Source organism: Oncorhynchus mykiss, chromosome 19 (genome assembly GCF_057628025.1).
Source record: "Oncorhynchus mykiss isolate SJ-2025 chromosome 19, ASM5762802v1, whole genome shotgun sequence".
Classification (NCBI taxonomy): Eukaryota; Metazoa; Chordata; class Actinopteri; order Salmoniformes; family Salmonidae; genus Oncorhynchus; species Oncorhynchus mykiss.
Window position 1 is genome coordinate 18,144,407 of NC_143040.1, and position 16,758 is coordinate 18,161,164.

The 16,758-nt window shown below is 44.1% G+C and overlaps 1 protein-coding gene across 1 annotated transcript; it reads left to right on the forward strand.

Annotated features, from left to right (window-relative positions):
• LOC149975109 (putative E3 ubiquitin-protein ligase HERC3) lies at window positions 1-16,321 on the forward strand. Its single transcript, XM_090210351.1, has 23 exons — window positions 1-304; window positions 883-1,039; window positions 1,188-1,270; window positions 1,691-1,918; window positions 2,075-2,166; window positions 3,207-3,334; window positions 3,455-3,612; window positions 3,786-3,835; window positions 3,957-4,048; window positions 4,549-4,608; window positions 11,265-11,361; window positions 11,464-11,647; window positions 11,832-11,983; window positions 12,138-12,260; window positions 12,433-12,531; window positions 12,775-12,954; window positions 13,243-13,383; window positions 13,805-13,971; window positions 14,073-14,142; window positions 14,229-14,299; window positions 14,651-14,834; window positions 15,119-15,221; window positions 15,599-16,321. The coding sequence occupies exons 1-23, from the start codon at window positions 85-87 to the stop codon at window positions 15,808-15,810; spliced, it is 3,051 nt and encodes a 1,016-aa protein (XP_090066477.1). The 5' UTR covers window positions 1-84; the 3' UTR covers window positions 15,811-16,321.
• Window positions 16,322-16,758: the final 437 nt, after the last annotated feature.

The following is a 16,758-nucleotide window of genomic DNA, read 5'->3' on the forward strand; positions in this document are numbered from 1 at the left end:
AACCACAAGCACATAGCGCGCGCGCAGGTTGGACTGCGTTATTACTAATGTAACGTTAGGCATCACCTTCACCTTCACATCATCATGTTTTGCTGGGGAGACGGTTCGAGTGGACAGTTTGGTCTAAACTTTGAGAATGTGTCTGTTCCTATAGCAGGGAATATATTCTCTGATAAAGTCACAGAAATTGCTTGCGGGGAGCAACACACTTTATTTCTCACGGTAGATGGCAGGATCCTATCATGTGGGCGCAACTCAAAGGGACAACTTGGCAGACAGAGGAACATAAATTCAAAACTACCAGGTAAGACATCAATGAATGCTATCGGAATATGTAGCCAGAATTTGCAGAATAAATGCAGATTATAATCACATTCTTATGTAGGCTAATTTGAAAAAAGTGCTACTGGAAAAGTACGTTTGTTTGACTCTGAATGCGTTTATTATTTTTCATCACTACCCCCAAATATTTTAGTGATATTGTTCATAATGTCAGATTATATAATGTTTCGTTTCTGCTGCGTTTAACGACAACTTTTAGAAACGGACACCCCTCAATAAAACTACTGCACAATAGGCGCTCATGGTTTGGTTCCAGTTTCGTTTCTCCCAAAGTAGAGAAATTAAGGAAAAAAAATCCAATAAAATACACACTAGGATCGAACTTGACGTCATCCTCAAGATGACTCAGATAAATTGACGATTAACTCCTTCATGCATTAAATTACATCTTATCAATGTTCTAGCATTTAACCCTTTCCAGGACAAGACAGGACTTCCAAATAAAACGTTGTCTAATCAAATCAAATTGTATTTGTCACATGCACCGAATACAACAGATGTAGTAGACCTGTGTGTGTGCCTGTGTTCTACCCGTTTCAGCCCCAGTGGAGGGTCTGGGGGTAGTGGTCTCTGTGTCTTGTGGTCAGGACCACTCTGTTGCTGTGTGCGCATCAGGACAGGTCTACTCCTGGGGGGCAGGGGGTGAGGGACAGTTGGGCATCGCACCTACTACTGTCTCCAAAGTCCTCAGGCCAAGGCAAGGAAACCTTTAACTTAAACTTGAAATAGATATTGATAGTTAAATATCATCCATGATTTACATTGTCAAGTAATGAGAGCCCTCTTGGATTCCACTGATCACTAACAAAGACAAAATGTACTAGATGTCTCCTTTTTTTTCACAGACCAGTTCCAATACCTTCGCCCTTGCCGATAACAGTGATACAGGTTGCTTGTGGAAATTCCCATTCTTTGGCCCTGACTAAAGGTATAACATACTGTACCTACTGATGTCTCTCACACACGCTGCATTCCATCTAAACTATGACAACCACATGCATCAGTTAGACTACACTTAGAAAAAAAGGTGCTGTCTTAAACCTAAAAGGATTATTCAGCAGTTCCCATACGAGAACCCGTTGGAGAACCCTTTTGGTTCCATGTAGAACCCTTTTTTCAGAGGCTTCTACATGAAAACCAAAAGGGTTCTACCTGGAGCCAAAAAGGGTTCTACCTGGAACCTAAAAGGGTTATCCTATGAGGACAGCCGAAGAACCCTTTTGGAACAATTTTTTCTAAGAGTGAACATCAAAAGGACAGTGAGATTATATTTATTAGGAAAGAATGTAACTCTGGAATTGTTGTGATGTAATTGTAATGAAATATGTAATTTCCTTGTCTTCTACAGGAGGACAGGTGTTCTCATGGGGTCTGAACAGCCATGGACAGCTGGGCCTGGGGAAGGGAGTCCCTCTGCAGCCCATACCTGCCCTGGTGCGCCCCCTCACAGGGGTCCCAGTGACCCAGGTAGCAGCTGGAGGAACCCACACTCTGGCCCTCACCCTCCCAGGCCTGGTCTACTGCTGTGGGGCGAACAGGGCTGGGCAGCTGGGACTCAACCGTGTGGATGAGAAAGGTACTACGACACTCTACCTCTCTTTGTACGCTACTTGTATAAAAAGTTCATTTGAACTTGGATTCCTTTGTTATAACCACTAAGTCATTTTTCAGATGTATTATATAGAGTGGGAATATTGCATGATGCTTGTTTGATGCTTGTTCCCCCTGCCAGGCCGGTTCAACATCTGTTCTGTGCCTGCTCTCAGAGTCTTGGGGGTTTCGTTCATCAGCTGTGGAGAGGCACATTCTGCTGTTCTCACCAAGGTATCATACTATTACTGTGGAGAGGGACACTGCTGTTCTCACCAAGGTATCATACTATTACTGTGGAGAGGGACACTGCTGTTCTCACCAAGGTATCATACTATTACTGTGGAGAGAGACACTGTTGTTCTCACCAAGGTATCAAGCTATTGCTGTGGAGAGGAACATTCTGCTGTTCTCACCAAGGTATCATACTATTACTGTGGAGAGGGACACTGTTGTTCTCACCAAGGTATCATACTATTACTGTGGAGAGGCACATTTTGCTGTTCTCACCAAGGTATCATAGTATTACTGTGGAGAGGGACACTGTTGTTCTCACCAAGGTATCATACTATTACTGTGGAGAGGCACATTTTGCTGTTCTCACCAAGGTATCATAGTATTACTGTGGAGAGGGACACTGTTGTTCTCACCAAGGTATCATACTATTACTGTGGAGAGGGACACTGTTGTTCTCACCAAGGTATCATATTATTACTGTATTTTTACTGAAGGCCCCAAGGGAGATGTTGGTGTGAAAGGAGACAAATCCGACAGCTGTTCATTAGTTCATAAAAAGTATTTAATGTCCTAAACAGTGGGCCCACTGGGAGATAGTTCTGCACACAAAGTCGGCATCCTCTCGAAGATACAATTCATCACATATAAATAAAGCCAGTTATATGAAATGACCTTGAACAGAGGTAAAAAACAAATGATCAAGTGTCTGGATACACAATGAACCATACAAGTTGTTATCTGAGTGCATGAATACAGTCTCATACTAAATGAGAAGTTACAGTTTATTACAGAATAGAAAGTACTAAATGAGAAGTTACAGTTTATTACAGAATAGAAAGTCACAGGTTATACAGAATATGTCCTGATTATGGCTGTTATTACAGATCAAGACTCAGGGCTACCAGAGTAAAGGTCGACCCTTCAATACTATTATACTGTCTCTTTAAGAAGTGATTAGGGCCCTGACCTGACTAGACCAGGAACAACTCTGGGCCTTGACATGTCAACAACTGGTTCTGGTTCTTTGTGGTCTTTAGGGTGGACAGGTGTTCACCTTTGGAGAGGGAAGCCGAGGCCAGCTTGGGCACAACGCATCAGCTAACGAACTCCTACCCAAACTGGTAGAGGGTATGGATGGACTGGCCTCACAGATAGCATGTGGCAGGTAATGACCAACAGCATAATGCTACTTATACACATATATACACATATAATAAACAGATAGGAAAACAATCTTGAACATTCTAAGTCTGACTGTGTTTTTGTCTTACTGTAACTCTGCCAGCCATCACACCCTGGTGCTGGGGTCCTCAGGTCAACCCTGGGCCTTTGGCAGTGGGGTCAAAGGTCAGCTAGGGACTGGCAACACAGGGGGCAGCTTGCAACCCACCTCAGTGCTGCTGAAAAGGGATTCTGGTGGGGCAGCAACAGTCATACACAACGGTACCAGATACAATGTGTATTCTATTCTCTTCTATTCTATTTTGTATTTGATTCTATTCAATGCTATTATGCAGTTACATACTGACTATGTAGTGTTTGTGTGACTGAGTAAGAACACATTACGAGATTTTATGTCCCTACAACCTCTTCTGTACATTTTGTTTTTTTACCAGACATGAAGATATCAGTGGGATGGAATTCAAACTTCATTTACACCACTGAGGTAATGTTTCTGACCTTTTATACCTCAGTAAAAGGGAGACTGAAACGTTCTAAGTGTCTCAAGCAGCTAATTCATGTTTGAGATATTTGAATTTCTTATATTGCTTTATCTTCCTTTGTAGAGTTCTGAAAGAGAACAGCCAATCGGGAGGTTAGATAAAGCCAAGCTGCAAAAATGGCTGACGATGGAGCAAGGAAATGCAGAGGCGCAAAGGTTCATTTATTATTTACATTAAATATTAATACATACAATCTACCGTAGACAAAGGTTTTTGTTCGTTTTTATTTATTTTCTAGCTAACTCAAAATGAAATAAACAAACATTTATTGTTTGGTTGTATTTTAGTAATAAAAAAAATTATACGATTTTATTTTATATTTTAGAATCTGTACAAAACATTCATGCTAACGATTACATCATACAAACCTCACTACATTACACCTGCCCAGACCCGCTAGCCCCCACCCCTATCTCCAGTGCCCTTATCAAACTGCACCATTTTGTTTCTCTCCGTCGCCCATGCTCTTTCAATTTTTTATAATTGTGTGAACGACGGAGGATTGGCTGATTTCCAGTTGATAACTCTTCTCATCAATTATCTTTTTAAAAAGTATTATGTCCAACCCATCGGGTATGTCACTGCACCCTTCAGTTGTATTTATTTTTGTATAATTGTACTGAAACATCAAATGTGTCCACATTTGTTCCAACAGAGAAATATCCTTGATGTTCTCAACAAGTTCAAGTCTGGTGGCCAGTTTCACCAAAGCCAGGTAAGCTATTTTAAAATGGAAGGTTTGGATAGTTTGAATTGAAAACGGTATGTGTACCAGGGGTATGGGTGTAATGGTTCACCAAACCCACAGTTCGGTGTGCATTGTGGTTTTGGGGTCACAGTTCAGTTTCGGTTAAGGTACAGCGGAAAATATTTTTTTTTGTTTATTTTTGCAAAATACACTAAATTAAAAATCATTCTATTTGTTGCCCAAGTCCAGTTTCATTCTGTTCTGACAGAGCTGGTTATGTTGGGTCTCAAGGAGAGGTCTAAAAAGTTGGACCCGTTCCGATATGGACCTGGAGCTTTCCCACCTGGAGAAATATGCATAAATACATTTGTCAATATAGAGACCTGTTCCAAACGGACCAAAGGACGACTAGTTCCATATAGACGTTGTCGGACCAGAGTGAGGGAAGCAGCAGAAAAGTCCATTTGTAAGCTATTTTATTAACCAGAGCTGATACAGTGCGAGGGAGTGTAGGCGACGGAGTGGCCTTATGAGGGAGAGCAGACGGAGGAAGGGCCTTGCGGTGTGTGTTCTGCGAGTAAGTGAAACGAGAGAAAGGAGGAGGCAGGGAGAGGCAGCAACCAACCGAGTCAACTTGCGCTGTCATGTACTGTCATGTTGTGTCTTGTCTCTGTCCTTTCCCTTCACCCTGTCTCCCTCTGCTGGTCGTTGTTAGGTTACCTTTTCTCCCCCGCTTTCCCCCAGCTGTTCCTTGTCTCCTCTAACTACCCATTCACCCCGTTTCCCACCTGTTCCCTTTTTCCCTCTGATTAGGTCCCTATATCTCTCTCTGTTTCTGTTCCTGTCCTTGTCGGATTCTTGTTAGTTGTGTTTCATGCCTGAGCCAGACTATCGTCATGTTTGCTGTAACCTTGTCCTGTCCTGTCGGAATCTGCCGGTCTATCTGAGCCTACCTATGTTTGGTTATTAAAGAAGCTCTGTTTAAGTTAGTTCGCTTTTGGGTCCTCATTCACTCACCGTAACAGAAGAATCCGACCAAGAATGGACCCAGCGACTTCGGATCCTCTCCACTCAGCCGTCGGGATCCAGGGAGCGATGCTAGGCAGACACGAGCAGGAAGTGTCTGCTGCTCGACATGCCGTTGAGACCCTGGCCACCCAAGTCTCCAACCTCACAGAACAGGTTCACCATCTCCGCCTCGATCCACCGGCCACTTCCAGGGCTTTCGAATCTCCGGAGCCCAGAATCAATAACCCGCCGTGTTACTCTGGGGAGCCCACTGAATGCCGCTCGTTCCTCACCCAGTGTGATATTGTGTTTTCTCTCCAGCCCAACACTTACTCCAGGAGCACTGCTCGTGTCGCCTACGTCATATCTCTCCTTATTGGACGGGCTCGTGAGTGGGGCACGGCAATCTGGGAGGCAAGGGCTGAGTGTACTAACCAGTATCAGGACTTTAAGGAGGAGATGATACGGGTTTTTGATCGATCTGTTTTTGGGGAGGAGGCTTCCAGGGCCCTGTCTTCCCTATGTCAAGGCAATCGATCCATAACAGACTACTCTATTGAGTTTCGCACTCTTGCTGTCTCCAGTGGCTGGAACGAGCCGGCCTTGCTCGCTCGTCTTCTGGAGGGTTTCCGCGCAGAGGTAAAGGATGAGATTCTCTCCCGGGAGGTTCCTTCCAGCGTGGATTCCTTGATTGAACTCGCTATTCGCATTGAGCGACGGGTTGATCTTCGTCACCGAGCTCGTGGAAAGGAGCTCGCGCTCTCCGTCGCCTCCCTCTCCGCATCACTACCATCTTCCTCTGCCGGCTCGGGTGCTGAGCCCATGCAGCTGGGAGGTATCCGCATCTCGAGTAAGGAGAGGGAACGGAGAATCACCAACCGCCTCTGTCTCTATTGGGGTTCCGCTGGTCATTTTGTCACTTCATGTCCAGTAAAAGGCCAGAGCTCGTCAGTAAGCGGAGGGCTACTGGTGAGCGCTACTACTCCTGTCTCTCCTTCAAGATCCTGCACTACCTTGTCGGTCCATCTACGCTGGACCGGTTCGTCAGCTTCCTGCAGTGCCTTAATAGACTCTGGGGCGGAGGGCTGTTTTATGGACGAGACCTGGGCTCGGGAACATGACATTCCTCTCAGACAGTTAAAGGAGCCCACGGCCTTGTTCGCCCTGGATGGTAGTCCTCTCCCCAGGATTCAGCGTGAGACGCTACCTTTAACCCTCACTGTTTCTGGTAATCATAGTGAAACCATTTCTTTTTTAATTTTTCGTTCACCTTTTACACCTGTTGTTTTGGGCCATCCCTGGCTAGTTTGTCATAATCCTTCCATTAATTGGTCTAGTAATTCTATCCTCTCCTGGAACGTCTCTTGTCATGTGAAATGTTTAATGTCTGCTATCCCTCCTGTTTCCTCTGTCTCTTCTTCACAGGAGGAGCCTGGTGATTTGACAGGGGTGCCGGAGGAATATCACGATCTGCGCACGGTGTTCAGTCGGTCCAGGGCCACCTCTCTTCCTCCACACCGGTCGTATGATTGTAGTATTGATCTCCTTCCGGGAACCACCCCCCCCCGGGGTAGACTATACTCTCTGTCGGCTCCCGAACGTAAGGCTCTCGAAGATTATTTGTCTGTAGCTCTTGACGCCGGTACCATAGTCCCCTCCTCCTCTCCCGCCGGAGCGGGGTTTTTTTTTGTCAAGAAGAAGGACGGGTCTCTGCGCCCCTGCATAGATTATCGAGGGCTGAATGACATAACAGTGAAGAATCGTTATCCGCTTCCTCTTATGTCTTCAGCCTTCGAGATCCTGCAGGGAGCCAGGTTTTTCACTAAGTTGGACCTTCGTAACGCTTACCATCTCGTGCGCATCAGGGAGGGGGACGAGTGGAAGACGGCGTTTAACACTCCGTTAGGGCACTTTGAATACCGGGTTCTTCCTTTCGGCCTCGCTAACGCTCCAGCTGTCTTTCAGGCATTAGTCAATGATGTCCTGAGAGACATGCTGAACATCTTTGTTTTCGTTTACCTTGACGATATCCTGATTTTTTCACCGTCACTCCAGATTCATGTTCAGCACGTTCGACGTGTCCTCCAGCGCCTTTTAGAGAATTGTCTTTTTGTGAAGGCTGAGAAGTGCACTTTTCATGCCTCCTCCGTCACATTTCTCGGTTCTGTTATTTCCGCTGAAGGCATTAAGATGGATCCCGCTAAGGTCCAAGCTGTCATTGATTGGCCCGTCCCTAAGTCACGCGTCGAGCTGCAGCGCTTTCTCGGCTTCGCGAACTTCTATCGTCGTTTCATCCGTAATTTCGGTCAGGTGGCAGCTCCTCTCACAGCCCTTACTTCTGTCAAGACGTGCTTTAAGTGGTCCGTTTCCGCCCAGGGAGCTTTTGATCTCCTCAAGAATCGTTTTACATCCGCTCCTATCCTTGTTACACCTGACGTCTCTAGACAGTTCGTTGTCGAGGTTGACGCGTCAGAGGTGGGCGTGGGAGCCATCCTTTCTCAGCGCTCCCTCTCTGACGACAAGGTCCACCCATGCGCGTATTTTTCTCATCGCCTGTCGCCGTCGGAACGTAACTATGATGTGGGTAACCGCGAACTGCTCGCCATCCGGTTAGCCCTAGGCGAATGGCGACAGTGGTTGGAGGGGGCGACCGTTCCTTTTGTCGTTTGGACTGACCATAGGAACCTTGAGTACATCCGTTCTGCCAAACGACTTAATGCGCGTCAGGCGCGTTGGGCGCTGTTTTTCGCTCGTTTCGAGTTCGTGATTTCTTATCGTCCGGGCTCTAAGAACACCAAGCCTGATGCTTTGTCTCGTCTCTTCAGTTCTTCAGTAGCCTCCACTGACCCCGAGGGGATTCTCCCTGAGGGGCGTGTTGTCGGGTTGACTGTCTGGGGAATTGAGAGGCAGGTAAAACAAGCGCTCACTCACACTCCGTCGCCGCGCGCTTGTCCTAGGAACCTTCTTTTCGTTCCCGTTCCTACTCGTCTGGCCGTTCTTCAGTGGGCTCACTCTGCCAAGTTAGCCGGCCACCCTGGCGTTCGGGGTACGCTTGCTTCCATTCGCCAGCGTTTTTGGTGGCCCACCCGGGAGCATGACACGCGTCGTTTCGTGGCTGCTTGTTCGGTCTGCGCGCAGACTAAGTCCGGTAACTCTCCTCCTGCCGGCCGTCTCAGGCCGCTTCCTATTCCCTCTCGACCGTGGTCTCACATCGCCTTAGATTTTGTCACCGGACTGCCTTCGTCAGCGGGGAAGACTGTTATTCTTACGGTTGTCGATAGGTTCTCTAAGGCGGCTCATTTCATTCCCCTTGCTAAGCTTCCTTCTGCTAAAGAGACGGCACAAATCATCATCGAGAATGTTTTCAGAATTCATGGCCTTCCGTCAGACGTCGTTTCGGACAGAGGTCCGCAATTCACGTCTCAATTTTGGAGGGAGTTTTGCCGTTTGATTGGGGCTTCCGTCAGTCTCTCTTCCGGCTTTCACCCCCAGTCTAACGGTCAAGCAGAACGGGCCAATCAGACTATTGGTCGCATCTTACGCAGTCTTTCTTTTCGTAACCCTGCGTCTTGGTCAGAACAGCTCCCCTGGGCAGAATACGCCCACAACTCGCTTCCTTCGTCTGCGACCGGGCTATCTCCTTTTCAGAGTAGCCTCGGGTACCAGCCTCCGCTGTTCTCATCTCAGTTCGCCGAGTCCAGCGTCCCCTCCGCTCAGGCTTTTGTCCAACGTTGCGAGCGCACCTGGAAGAGGGTCAGGTCTGCACTTTGCCGTTATAGGACGCAGACTGTGAGGGCTGCTAATAAGCGTAGAACTAAGAGTCCTAGATATTGTCGCGGTCAGAGAGTTTGGCTCTCCACTCAGAACCTTCCCCTTAAGATGGCTTCTCGCAAGTTGACCCCGCGGTTCATTGGTCCGTTCCGTATTTCTCGGGTCATTAATCCTGTCGCAGTTCGACTTCTTCTTCCGCGATACCTTCGTCGCGTCCACCCGGTCTTCCATGTCTCCTGCATCAAGCCCGTCCTTCGCGCCCCCGCTCGTCTCCCCCCCCCCCCCCCATCCTTGTCGAGGGCGCACCCATCTACAGGGTCCGTAGAATTTTGGACATGCGTCCTCGGGGCCGTGGTCACCAGTACCTCGTAGATTGGGAGGGGTACGGTCCTGAGGAGAGGAGTTGGGTTCCCTCTCGGGACGTGCTGGACCGTGCGCTGATCGAGGATTTCCTCCGTTGCCGCCAGGTTTCCTCCTCGAGTGCGCCAGGAGGCGCTCGGTGAGTGGGGGGGTACTGTCATGTACTGTCATGTTGTGTCTTGTCTCTGTCCTTTCCCTTCACCCTGTCTCCCTCTGCTGGTCGTTGTTAGGTTACCTTTTCTCCCCCGCTTTCCCCCAGCTGTTCCTTGTCTCCTCTAACTACCCATTCACCCCGTTTCCCACCTGTTCCCTTTTTCCCTCTGATTAGGTCCCTATATCTCTCTCTGTTTCTGTTCCTGTCCTTGTCGGATTCTTGTTAGTTGTGTTTCATGCCTGAGCCAGACTATCGTCATGTTTGCTGTAACCTTGTCCTGTCCTGTCGGAATCTGCCGGTCTATCTGAGCCTACCTATGTTTGGTTATTAAAGAAGCTCTGTTTAAGTTAGTTCGCTTTTGGGTCCTCATTCACTCACCGTAACATGCGCTAGTAGACTAGCTTCTAGCTTGTCATAGCTAGGTTATTCATCATCCAATATAATTACCTAGTATCTGTCTTGACTGCATCAAACTGCGAGAAGCTAGCTGGCTAAGATAGCCAGCCATTTAGCTAGTAGACTAACGTCTAGCTTGTCATAGCGGTGTTATTTTGGATGCAGTATTTGCAGCATACTGCAGTTGTACTTCACTCTGACTGCAATATTTTTTTGTAGGGGCGAGGTAATGGCATGCAACGCTACATAGCCTATAGGCCTAGTGTTATTTCTTTAATGTTATAATTCGGGTTCACAGTGCGGACTGAACCGAGGTCCCGTACCGAACGGTCCAGTATGAAAAGGTGTACTGTTACAGCCCTAACCAGGGGTTGGAACTGGTTTAGGGAACAGATTTTTTTTGTTTTCGAGGAACAGAACTAGAACTGAGAACAAAGGTGATCTATACTGTTTCAGAACAGAACCGTTAATCTTAAAAGCATGGGGAAAACACGCTACAAAGAGCCTATATCTTATGAAAAAAGATTGCAGTCAGAGTGCAGTATAACACTGTAGTATAACTATAATTAGAATGCAGTATAACTGCAGTATGCTGCAAATCTAATTCAAAGGTCTAATTCAAAGATGTCAATGTAACTAATATGATGATGAAGGTATGACGTGCACTGTAACTGCCAGATCTTTTTTGTTGATATTTTATTTTACTTTATCTGTACTTTCTTTGTGTTCCTAAAATAAAAACAAAGTATAAAAAAAGAAAGGAACGATATAAACCGTTACTTTTTGGGGGTTCGAACCGGTTCAGAACATCATTTGCATCATTTGCAACAACATTGCATCATTTGCTGGTCAGAACAGGAATGGAACAAAAAAAAGAATGGTTCTGTTCAGAGCGAAACGATTGAAAAATGATTTTGGTTCCATCCCATGATGTGTACAGTTAGAACTATGTTGTGTTCTTGCTAATGCTATGCCCTCTGTTTCTTATGACCAGTGAGATTCCACAAGCAGCCGGAGCTTTGACAGTGGACCTAGAAGCTGCTAGCCAGGTTTTCGACCAGCTACTGAACATACCTTGGATTAGGAAATCAGTTAAGATCAACTTACTCTTTAAACCCATATGTTAAATGAATATATATTTAGAACAGAACTAAATGTTACTCTCCTAATTTCTCTGTTAATTTTCTATATAGATAAATATTGAGCCACTGGTGGACAATATTTGCAGTTCAGCAGCTGTCATCAAGTCACCAGAGATCTTTATGCTACTACCCACAATCTCTCTTCTCCATGAGGACCTCAGCGTCATGAAGATGGTCTTGGCTTTATCTATAGTTATCGTTGAACATCTGAATGACACGGCCATAAAAACATTAAGTATATAACCTCTGACCTTGTCACTTTATCAGTGAATTTAGCATCAGTATAATTTTACAGAATTGTATTATAATAGAAGCATAGCTGACACTGACACATGACCATATATTATAAGATAATATTTTTTTTGCTCAGGCAATATAATTTACATATTTGGGACTTGTATTCTTGTACCATCTTATAGAAGAGTGGTGGTCCTCAATGGAGACAAACATCATGACTAAGCACATTCTGATGTGGAAGAATGCCCTGTCATTCATGCTGAGGAACGGTCTTCTGGCTACCCACAACCCCGGAGTCAAATTCCTGCTGGAAGCCCTCAAGTACCTCCACAGAGTCAGTGTTTGTGTCAATCATTTTTATAATCCTCCTGACCATTTTCTGTAGTTGCCGTCTGTCAGTATTGTTGATCATGCCGTAACATACTTCATATTGTGAACTGCAAGGCAGATGTGCAAATCTATTTTGATGCTGACATGTTATTTCAAAGGCAAACAAAAGGGCCGGAAGAACCCAGGAAGTTCCCGCCAGTACCTTTTATGTGGAAGAGATCAACAATAGTGTTCTTCTATTGGGGGATGTGAATCTTTGGCGTTTTTGGTCAACAAGGGAGGTAATAAAATAACCAAATCATCTCTAAATTACTCAAATGTTAGAATTATAATGTGGTGGAATCTGGTTTCACTTGTCCAGTTCTTTCAGTGCAGATTGATGGAATGAGACAGAGATGGAACCCATGTAGACTATTGAGATGCACTTTCATTTTTCTTTTGTGTCACTTCTAGGACACAGAGGTGACACCAGTCATCTTTTGCCGTTACCCATTTGTGTTGAGTCTGATCTGCAAGATGGCGATTTTCAACAACAATGCACTTTTTACTAAGGTATACTGTGTTATTCCACTGGTTGTTTTAAATCCTTTTATTGAATCTTTGTTTTCATAGCCTACCCAGTGATTTCCAAAGACCAGTCTGTATATCACTCTAAATAGACCCTGGAGCTGACCCTGTATATAGCTTACTTTCTCATGTGTTTATGTACATATATATAGCAGGAAATGCATTTCAATGTACTTGTGCACGTGACATGAAAAAAACTTGAAACTAGTGTATATTTATATATTGCAGGAGATTCACAAACTAGCCCACCGGCTAACAGTGATGTGTCCTTCTGGAACGTTCCCAGACAACCCAGAATCTCCCCTTGCCCCAGTCTTCCAGTTGACCTTAAGGCGCCCGTCACTCATCGAAGACACCTTCAGACAACTGGGTGCTGCAGATCATGACTACTTCCAGAGAGAACTTGTGGTAAAATTATCTTTTGTCAGTTCAAAAGGGACAATAAAGTAACATTCAAATAATTATCCCTGAGACCGAATGTTACAACTCAACTAATCTTGGCCAAATCAAACCAAATCTCAGCTACTCGATTTAACATTTTAATGTTAGACTGTCACTACCCACTGGACACACACTGGTTGAATCAACGTTGGTTCCAGTGAAACAAACGTGGAATAGACATTGAATTGACGTTTGTGCCCAGTGGTAGAGTCTAGAACTCAACCTAAATGTGGCCTATCTTACTGTATCCCTCAGGTGCAGTTTGTGGAGGACATGAAGCTGTCACTCGTCAACAAAAGGGACTTCTTCCTCCATGTGTTTGAAGAGCTGTTGGCACCAGAGTCTGAGATGTTCATGTACAACGACACCAAGACACTGGTCTGGTTCCCTGCCAAGGTAAGAACTAGAATTAGGGAATTACGATTTCATTACTGTATAATAAATCACTGCACTCTCAAGCAAATAAAAATTGTTGAGTAAAAACAATCTAAATACATTTAGTCAGTTAATAGCAACAAAAAGAGATTCAACCACTACAGCAGTGCCACTATCTACACTGTATCAATCAATATACAATTGTTTACAAGTATAATCACCATCACTCCCTACTCTCCTCCTGATGTACCAATGTTTTATTATTACTTAGGCTGTGTCTTGTACACAATCGCAGCAAAAATGTTGAATTGCAATATACAGACAAAATAAATATACAAAAAAGGAGATAGAAGTTAGTTGAAAAAGCAGCTTGGGATGGTGCCTGTTCTTGTTTATTCTTGATCTGTGCCTTGGCTCATGTGCCACCTACCCTTACTACCAGCCCAGAGTGGAGGAGAAGAGCTACTTCCTGTTTGGTGTCTTGTGTGGCATGGCCCTGTACAACCACAACATTGTACACCTGCCCTTCCCTCTGGCCCTGTTCAAGAAGATGATGGGGGTCAAGCCCTCACTGGAGGACCTGAGAGAGTTTGACCCTGTTGTGGGAGGGTACGTTTGTATTTTAGAATGTACATTTTAGCATTGAATTAGTGTCCCTTAGAAACGGATGAAAATGTTTAAACATTAATTTATTTTCATTGTAATTGAAGGAGTTTGCGGTACCTCTTGGAGTACTACACTGATGATGATGTTGAAGAAAACCTGGACATGACCTTCACCGTATGTATAATATTGAAACTGATTGAGCAATGAAATATCCCTAGATACAGTATGTGAATAGTGGTAAAACTGTTTATTTTCATCAGGTGATCTGGGATGACCAGAAGGTGGAGCTGGATCCCAAAGAAACAGGAAAACCAGTCACAAGTTTTAACAAGTAAGGCTACAGCAACTTTTACTCCTACAGATGTAAGATCTTAATTTGATCCACCTGTTGCAGAACATTTTTTAAAAAGTGTGGTATATATTTGAGGTTTAAAAAGGCTTCAGACTTGATTTTCCCTTACAAAAAATTTATCAACCCCTACAAAAATGTCCATGAATTATAATCCACATAATAATTCACATGTTCTGTTGCTGCAGGATTATTTTCCTGCTGTAGCAAACTGGCTCACATTACGGTCTTACATCTGTAATGCATAATACAAAGTTGACATTTTAGAAGTTACAACAATCATGCTTTCTGAGTTTTTTTAAAATGTAAAAATACCATTAATTATATTTACAGGAAGCAGTTTGTTGATGCCTATGTGAACCTTGCCTTCAACCAATCAGCGGAGAAGGTGTTTGAAGAGTTCAGGAGAGGCTTCTTCAAGGTGTGTGACAGGGACGTGGTGGAGTTGTTCCAGCCTGAGGAGCTCAGGGGAGTCATGGTGGGGAAAGAGGACTACGACTGGGACACGCTCAAACAGGTCTCTATGTACAACCATCATTCATTACTCAGTGTGGGGCTGGGTGCTGACTTGAGAAATTAGGGCATAAATCGGTCAGTGTTGATGCATTTATATCAATGGGGATTTGCTTTGATGTCAAGTTATGGGTGCGTATCTCAAGTTAGGACTGGGACTAGGAGATAATGTGCTATACATGGTGCTTTGTGACATACTGTGTGACTTTGAGTGGTGAATCGTTTAAATGGCGTGCAAGTTTAATATTGTTTAATTATTACTGCCATTTGTTTGGTTTGTATATCCAGAACACTGTGTATGATGGAGAGTATCATGCTAGACATCCCAACATCATCACATTCTGGGAGGCTTTTGAGGAACTGACAGATGACCAAAAGAAAGCTTTCCTCTGTAAGTATGGCACTAAATTGCTCTCGGTTGAGTAAAACTGGAGAAACCATACAGTCTTTCATAATGCTGGTTTAGGGTTTTGTCTGCATATTTGAACTTCCTGTTCTACAAGAGCATTTACACATCATTTTTGTCTGAACACATTTGAGTAATTAGCAGACACTTACCCAGAGTAACTTACTGGAGAAATTAGGGTTAAGTGCCTTGCTCAAAAGCACAACAACATATTTTCACCTTCTTTGCTCAAGGTTTTTAACCAGGGACCTTTTGGTTGCTGGCCCAATGCTCTTAATCACTAGGCTACCTGCCACACAACGACATCCACTGTATTTCTTCCCATTCTGTCTACCTTTCACTCTCTCTCCCCTCCTTCTCAGTGTTCCTGACGGGCTGTGATCGCGCTCCCATCCTGGGCATGGACAAGATTCAGATGAAGGTAGCGATCCTGCAGAACTCTACTGAACTACATTTCCCAGAATCCCTTACTTGCCACTTCCTACTGCTGCTGCCCATCTACCCCTCCAAGGAGATGCTGCTGGCCAGGCTCAAAGAGGCATGTGCCCACAACAGAGGCTTCTGGAAGGAGTAATGGACACTATATAAAGGCTACTGCTGTGTTCATAATTTCATTCAATGTGTTTCTTACATGTCAATATATCACTTCAGTTTAGCATAGGATTTTGGTTATAGCCTCCTTTTAGGTTCAGATTTGCCAGTTTCTTTCAAACTTTTACATTTTGCCTTTTACCTTGGCTTTTTCTATTGAAAATGTGAAAATTGCAAATCTAGGATATGTAGGCCTACCCTATTATAGAAAAAACATTCCTTGACTGAATGTCTACTAATTCTGGGTGTGATTTTTAAAAAGAACATTCTTATTGAGTAATATACATTCAGTAATATACATTCAAGAGCCTATTTATTTATGCATGTTTTCTTTATTGATATAGTGTGGCATTTGATGTAATCCTACAAGTGAACATCCTTTTTTTCTGGACACGTCTGCATCATCTTTTGACATATATGTCTGTATCTTGTGTTTTATTGAATAATTTTACAGAATAATTCTGTCTGTATCTAATAAATAGAGATGATTAGTTAATCTCAGTTTTCTTTTATCAATGGGAACTGCTGTCAGCATTTCGATGCAGAGCAGTGGTATGGTTTCTCCTACAACATACATAACGTTCTGAGAACCATGTGTTTCTTAGAGCTTGGTGAGAGCATGGTTTTCCTATGGTTATTTTACATACAACCTTCCCATAACGTTTCCTACAGGTTTCCTCAGGGTTCTATTTAAATTAATGTTCTCAAATTGTTCAGAGAATGTTAAGAAACAACGTTCTTCCACGGGAATTTCAGGACTTCAGCATAACGTTTCTTACAGGTTTTATTTAAAGTCATGTTCTCAGAACATTCAGAGAATATTAAAAAAAAAATCAGTACTTCAGCATAACGTTTTCTACAGTTTTCCTCGTGTTCTATTCAGTCATGTTCTCAGAGGTTTAGAGAACATTAAGAAACAATGATTTTCTGT

Bases quoted from the DNA above. Each gene is read 5' to 3' on its own strand.
- LOC149975109 (XM_090210351.1), top strand. From the start codon at position 85: ATGTTTTGCTGGGGAGACGGTTCGAGTGGACAGTTTGGTCTAAACTTT. The intron at 3,836-3,956 runs GTAATGTTTCTG...CTTCCTTTGTAG, and splicing joins ACTTCATTTACACCACTGAG to AGTTCTGAAAGAGAACAGCC. The intron at 4,609-11,264 runs GTAAGCTATTTT...TCTTATGACCAG, and splicing joins GCCAGTTTCACCAAAGCCAG to TGAGATTCCACAAGCAGCCG.